We start from the raw sequence: 7,892 nt of genomic DNA, 5'->3' as shown, positions 1-7,892 counted from the left end.
CTTTCCCTTGTTCTCCTGTTGAAGAGAGAGCATTGATCTTTCCAGACTAAACCATCTCAATTCCCTTAGCCGTCTTCCTGGATCTGCTTTTCCTGATTTTTCTTCCTGTATTATCTCCTAAGCTTTGAATGCTGAGCTCAAAGATGTACAAAACTTCATGTTAGCTTAGCTAGATTTGTAAATCCTTCATATCTGAAGCAATTTCAATAAAAGTTATTCCTGTAAAAGTGGCTTCTGATTCTGCAGTAACATCATTTGAGATTTTGATAAAGTTGTAGTAAATGAACAAAAAAGGTCAGGTAAACAAATCCAATTTTATCTTTCAGAGAAAGTCACATATCAGAGCCCTAGATAAATCCCATTTGTGTTTAAGAGGCACACCATAAGGTTTGAGTCACCTATCAATCATGCACCACAAATGAGGGCAGTGGCACTGTGACACCATCATACCTCCCTGCACTCAACAGGTTTTGATGTATCTCAGTATCACTGAAGCACATCCAAGAATCCATGATAGTCAAAAGTGGTTTAAAATTGTGACACGGTCTTATTTTCTTCTTCAGCAAATAAATTAACTGAAATAAATAAAGCTGGGCAGTTAAGTTTTATAACTGGGTAAAAAAAAACATTTAGTAAATCAGAATCAGCTTGAAGAATACACAAGGCAATGTGGTATTGTGAGGCTTAGTACTTTTCAATAAGCAGGTTACCTAGCCTTCTCTGATCTGATGAGTCCATGAGCTCAGAGACCACGAATAACAGCATGGTTATTCAGAAAAAACTTAAGTATGAATCATGGCACGAAAAGACTCTGTTCGGTATTTGAAAGAGGAGGACTATTTCGTTTGTCTCTCTTTATATAAACTCATTAAAAAACTGCAAAGCTGTAAATTTGGTGGGTGCCTTTAGAGAAACCATACTTACACATCAGAGAAATTCCCAGTGGCCTTGAAGAAGAATTGTAAGAAAGACTTTCCTCAAATTTTACGTGTCTCTTATATTAAATAGCTTCTAAAATGTACATCAGTAAAAGGTACTTGATTATATTTCTTTAATAAATTCAATTAAAAACTGAAGCTAATTTCAGTTTTCTTAAATATTTCATTAAAACCTGATAGACACATAAATCAAGTTCTATTCTCACCAGTGTGTGGGGAAATAAGAATAAATGCTTGTTTCCAGGGCAACAATATCCACATAGCAGGGCCCTAGTTAGAGTCAACAGCAGAGAGGGAAATAGAATTTGCACATACTGTAAAAAGGGCACACATTCGCTCTATCTTCTCTGGGTTCCTTGGCCCACCATTCTTGTTCAGTCTCACCAGAAACCGCTCACTGAAATGTAGGAGAGAGAGACAAAGAAATGTAAGGGATTGCATGCTCGAGAACAGATAAAAAGGGCATTTATAGAGAAACCCTAAACACTTTCAGGACAGCGCATAGTGACAGGCAAGGCCAAAAGTACATGTCTAGAAGCGGGAGACTATCTTTCTTGCCAAGCAACATGCAATAGAGACTACAAACTGCTTCACAGGTGTTGCTGTTTACTTGCCAGTTGTGGCTCTTACCTCCCTAAAGCTGTGTGCTCCCTAAGGGCAGCAATGAGGATTATGTCTTGTATTTTTCCCAAATACCCTCAAAGCTCTGGGCATAACAGTAAGCTCATAAGAAGCATATACATTCTTTGATGTGAACACTCATATCATCATAAAAATATTCATCACACTAGGTCCGAAAGAGTCTACATTACCCAGTTTACATCTTCCTATACAATATTTGAGAATCATTTTAGAGCCAAGAAAAAATGTTACAGGGACTTACAAAAGTTTGGGTGAAAAGTAAAAAAGAAATAATGTACTGTAATTAAAGCTGTAATCAGAATTTAATAGGGCCATTAAGATATTTTATTCCTCAAACAATATAGGTTAATTCTTGAAGGAAATTATTGGACTGAAAAACTTTAGAAACAGTGTTTGTAACATTCTGGAGAAATGTCTCCTTTCTTATCTTCTTCCTGCCCCTGCCTAGGATCTCATTCCCATCTCCTCATCCCAAGGTTCTCTACCAATTGTAACAGGAAAACTGAGCCATGGCAAAGACAAAGTATGTGATTCTAAAAGTAATTTGCTTCTCCTGTGCCCAGAGTCATGTACTCATTACATATATTAGGTATCAGTAAAAAGGCCAATACTAAAATATTGTACTAGAATTATAAGATATGTTATAATATCAGCTGCACAGGTTGCTTAGTTTGTTCACATATTCATTTGTTCATTTAGTCAACAAATAGCTATTAAGTTGTCTGTGCTAAACATAGGAACACAAATGTGAACACAATATATATAGGGCACTTTTCTTCCTAGAGCTCATGGTCCTTCCTAGAGCTTAACTTCCTAGGCAGTTAAATGTGCAGAAATGAAGCTCAGAAAAGATCTGGCTTTTATAAATCTGGCAAATATAAATTTGAGATGCTTCAGCCAGCAGATTAGATGGGAATAAGCAGGGAATATACACAGAACAAGAAGGAAAAGGGGCTTTGGTCAGACTCCTGAGGGACACTGATAATTAAGAAACAGGTAAAAGAAGAAGAACTAGCCAAGTAGACATGTAGGGACAAATAGAAAAACAGAAGAAAAATAAGAAGAATGGTGCGATGCTATGTCAGTTAAGGGAAAAAAGTGTCTGAAAGAGGAGGGAGGGGTCAAGGAGGCCCAAGGGCACTGAATCACATGAGACAACAATACAACAGTGTCCACTGGATGTTAAAACAGATATCATTGTTGATTCTGGCAAGAACCATTTTTGTGGAATGATAGTGAAAGAGGCTAGTGTGAGAAGTAAGAAATAAGGAAGCAGAAACAGTGAGTCTAGACCACTCTTTGAAGAGGTGAAGATGTGGAAGTGATGAACTTTTAGTTAAATGGGCATGCTGAGTTGAGGGAGGTCTTTGTTTAAAGATAGGATAACCCACATATATTCAATTAATTTTCAATAAAAGTATCAAAATTCAGTAAGGGAGCACAGCAGTTTCAACAAATGGTGAACAATCCATATAAAAAATTAAACCTTGATCTTGCCTATAAGAAATGAACTTGGGGCTTCCCTGGTGGCGCAGTGGTTGAGAGTCCGCCTGCCGATGCAGGGGACACAGGTTCGTGCCCCGGTCCGGGAAGATCCCACATGCCGCGGAGCAACTAGGCCCGTGAGCCACGGCTGCTGAGCCTGTGTGTCCGGAGCCTGTGCTCCGCAACGGGAGAGGCCACAACAGTGAGAGGCCCGCGTATCGTAAAAAAAAAAAGAAATGAACTTGAATTTATCATAGACCTAAATATAAGAGCTAAAACTATAAAACCGTAAGAATACACACAAGAAAAATGAGACAAGTACCTTCGTGTATCTTGTTCACATTTGTTTTTCCATATTTAGCACACAGTAGAAAAATCTTTGTGAACTCAGATTATTGAGCATATAACATGAATCACAAAATGATAAATTGGACTTTATAAAATTAAAACCACCTACTCTTCGAAAGACACTGATAAGCAAATGAAAAGACAAGCTATAGAGTGGAAGAAAATATTTACACTGACCTAAGAAAGGACTGTATTGACAACATATAAAGTAAGCTCAAACGTAATAATAAATAACAACTCAAAAAATGGACCAAAAAATCTGAACAGACCCTTCACCAAAGAATATACAGGGATGGAAAATAACCTCAAGAAAACATTATTAGTAACTAGAGAAACATAAATTAAAAGCACAGTGAGATACCACTACACAAGTACCAGAATGGCTAAAATTAAAGACTGAATATACCAAGGACTGGCAAGAATGTAGAGCAACTAGAACTCTAATAATCTGTTGAGGAGAATGTGAAATGGTACAGCCACTTTGGAAAACAGCCTGCCAGTTTCTTATAAAGTCAAACATGCACTTACTATATGACCCAACAATTTTACTCCTAGGTATTGACTCAGAAGAAATGAAAACATATGTCCACACAAAGACCTGATTGTGAATGTTCATTGCAGCTTTATTCATAATCGCTAGAAACTGTAAAGAACCCAAATGTTCATCAGGAGATGAACAGACAGATATACCATTGTATGGTATACCCATACAATGGAATATTACTTCACAATAAAAAAAGCAAACTACTAAGATTTATAACAATATGGATGAATCTCAAAGGCATTATGCTAAGTGAAAGAAGTCAATCACAAAAGACAATATACTATATGTCTCCATTTATAGTACATTCTAGAAACATAAAATTATAGGAACAGAAATCACATCAGAAGTTGCCAAGACTGAGGAAGGAGGGCACGGGTTTGACTGCAAAGGTACATAAGGGAATTTTCTGGGGTGATGAAGTGCCTGTTTCTTGACTATGGTAGTGGTTTCACAACCATAAATTTGTGAAAACTCATCAAACTATGCATTAAAAAAAAACTCATCAAACTATGCATTAAAAACTCATCAAACTATGCATTAAAAAAAAACTCATCGAACGATGCATTTTGGGCTTCCCTCGTGGCGCAGTGGTTGAGAGTCTGCCTGCCGATGCAGGGGACACGGGTTCGTGCCCCGGTCCAGGAAGATCCCACATGCTGCGGAGCAGCTAGGCCCGTGAGCAATGGCCGCTGAGCCTGTGCGTCTGGAGCCTGCGCGTCCGGAGCCTGCGCTCCGCAACAGGAGAGGCCGCAACAGTGAGAGGCCTACGTACCAAAAACAAAACAAAACAAAACGGTGAATTTTACTATATGTAAATTGCAGTTTAATAAACCTGACTTCAAAAAAAGATGGGACACACCTAAGAACATTTACATCTAATGGGAAAATGATGTTAGTAGAAGGGGAGAGATTGATGACAGTGGAGAAAAAATAATGGGTAAAGGAAAAAAAGGTTCCCACCTACTCAGGGAATTGTGAGAATCCAGGAGAGTTAAGGAGAAAACAACAGGTGTAGATACAAAAAATCTGTAGTTTTAGTAATGGAGAGTTGAAGGTTAACAGAGAAACAGGAAATAAGAACATACGGGTAAAGTTTAGGAAAAAAAGACATCCAAAAACAGGAAAAATTCTCAAGACCATCTGAAAGAAACTGTAACTAGGAAAAGTAAAAATGATGGTTGTCACATGGACAAGTGGAAAGTGGAAAAAAGGACATTCAGTTGAGTCAATTTTCTCTCGAAAGTATAATCTTGAAACTTTAAAAATCTCTCCATCTCTTTCACTACCTATCACTAGACTAGGCTACTACTGGACTGTAGCTGGGATGATTATAACAACTTCCCAGCTGATTTATTTCTCTTTTTGCCTCTCTACAATTCATTCTTCGGAGAGACTGATCCTTTTAAAATGTGAATCAGATTACACTACCTCCCATATTAAAACCTTTTTCATATGGTCAAAGTGATTTTTTATACAAAGGTATCAAGACAATTCAATGAAGGAAAGAATAATATTTTTAACAAATGATGCTGGGACAACTGGAAATCCACATGCAAAAGAATGAAGTTGAATCTCTATTTCACACCATATGTAAAAATTAACTAAAAATGGATTATAGATGTAAATGTATGAGTGAAAACTATATAACTCTTTAAAGAAAACATAAGCATAAATCTTCATGACCTTGGATAAAGCAATGGTTTCTTAGATAGGACTAGAATACTAAAAGCACAAGCAATGAAAGAAAAAAATAGGTAAGTTGGACTTCATCAAAATTAGAAACTCTTGTGCTTCAAAGGACATCATCAAGAAAGGGAAAGGGGGCTTCCCTGGTGGCGCAGTGGTTGAGAGTCCGCCTGCCGATGCAGGGGACACGGGTTCGTGCCCCGGTGCGGGAAGATCCCACATGCCACGGAGCAGCTGGGCCCGTGAGCCATGGCTGCTTAGCCTGCATGTCCGGAGCCTGTGCTCTGCAACGGGAGAGGCCACACAGTGAGAGGCCTGCGTACCGCAAAAAAAAAAAAAAAAAAAAAAAAGAAAGGGGAAGGTAATCCACTGAATGGAAGAAAATATTTTCAAATAATATATCTGATAAGGGACTTGTAGCTAGAATTTATAAAGAACTCTTACAACTCAATAATAAAATAACGAATAGACATTTCTACATCGAAGATAAACAAATGGCCAATAAGGATATGAAAAGGTGTTCAACATCATTAGCCATTAGGAAAACGCAAATCAAAACCACAATGGGGGCACTACTTCACTTCCACTAGAATGACTTTCATCAAAAAGACAGATAATAACAAGCGTAGACAAGGAGGTGGAGAAATTGGAACCACCATATAATGTTGCTGGGAATGTAAAATGGTGCAGCCACTTTGGAAAACAGTCTGGTGTTTCCTCAAAAGGTTAAACATAGTTTAACATATGACCCACCAATTCCATCCTTAAGTATATATCCAAGAGAAATGAAAATATATGGCCACCCAAAAAAGTACATGAACATTCATAGCAGCATTTTTCATAATAGCCAAAAGATGAAAACCACCAAAATATCCAACAACAAATGAATGGATAAATAAAATATGGTAGGTATATCTATACAATGGGTTATTATTTAGCCATAAAAGGAATGATATATTGATATACACTACAATGTAGATGAACTTCAAAAACATCATGCTGAGTGATAGAAGCCAGACACAAAAGGCCACGTATCGTATGACCCCATTTCTATGAAATGTCCAGAATAGGCAAATATATAGGAACAGAAAACAGATTAGTGGTTGCCTAGGGCTGGGGATTTGGCAGAAAATGAGGTGACTTGTAAAGGGTATGGAATTTCTCTTGGGGGTGATGAAAATGTTTTAAAATTGACTGTGGTAAAGTTCGCACAACTCCAATATACTTAAAGCCACTGAGTTGTACCCTTTGAATGGATGAATTCTACAGTGTGTGAATTGTATCTAATAAAGCTGTTGCAAAATCAAACAACAGTAAACTTTTTCATGGCTTACTCTTGCTCTCAGATAAAATAAAAATACCATATGCTAACACATATATATGGAATCTAAGAACAAAAAAAAATGGTTATGAAGAACCTAGGGGCAAGACGGGAATAAAGACACAGACCTACTACAGAATTGACTTGAGGACACGGGGAGGGGGAAGGGTAATAAGCTGGGACAAATTGAGAGAGTGGCATGGACATATATACACTACTAAATGTAAAATCGATAGCTAGTGGGAAGCAGTCTCATAGCACAGGGAGATTAGCTCGGTGCTTTGTGACCACCTAGAGGGGTGGGATAGGGAGGGTGGGAGGGATGGAGACGCAAGAGGGAAGAGATATATGTATATGTATAGCTGATTCACTTTGTTACAAAGCAGAAACTAACACACCATTGTAAAGCAATTATACTCCAATAAAGATGTTAAAAAAAATCATATCTCTAAGGTCTCCAAGGCCTTGTGTGGAACATTCATTGTATCTTTAGAGCCCCATCTCACAAGAGCCTTTCTTGCTTGCTATTCTCTATATACACTGTTCTCCTGGATACAAGTTTCTTGAACAAGCCAAGCTCCTTCTTGCCTTAGGATCTTTGCACATGCTGTTACCTCTGCCTGGAATACTGTTCTTTCAGCCCAAGTGGCTCGTTCAAATGCCAATTTCCCAGGGAAGCCAACTACGATGATGTTAGAAAGAGCAATACCCCTCCCCTCCCATACCCTCTCTCTCCTTTTCAGCACTTGGCACGAACTAATTATTTTATTTCTTTATTATCTTTCTCTTACATGAGAGAATAAGCTCCCTAATAATAAGGACGTTTGTTTACTGCTGTATCTCTAGTACTTCCAAGAGGCTAACCTACAACAGGTGCTCAATACATGTTGAATGAAAGAAGGTGGAAGTTCCCTGAAGAATTGCTGTG

General features: G+C 38.0%; 1 protein-coding gene across 1 annotated transcript in view; it reads right to left on the bottom strand.

Moving 5' to 3' along the window:
- DOCK3 (dedicator of cytokinesis 3) overlaps positions 1-7,892 on the bottom strand; it is a 391,142-nt gene that overhangs the window by 139,024 nt on the left and 244,226 nt on the right. Inside the window, exon 10 of the mRNA XM_007451883.1 lies at positions 1,254-1,335. Coding sequence (XP_007451945.1) covers positions 1,254-1,335 — 82 coding nt within the window. The remainder of the gene's footprint in view (positions 1-1,253; positions 1,336-7,892) is intronic.

This window comes from Lipotes vexillifer, unplaced genomic scaffold (genome assembly GCF_000442215.2).
Source record: "Lipotes vexillifer unplaced genomic scaffold, Lipotes_vexillifer_v1.1 scaffold500, whole genome shotgun sequence".
NCBI lineage: Eukaryota > Metazoa > Chordata > Mammalia > Artiodactyla > Lipotidae > Lipotes > Lipotes vexillifer.
Note: the sequence above shows the minus strand (reverse complement) of the source record. Positions and strands in the feature narration are given on the sequence as shown.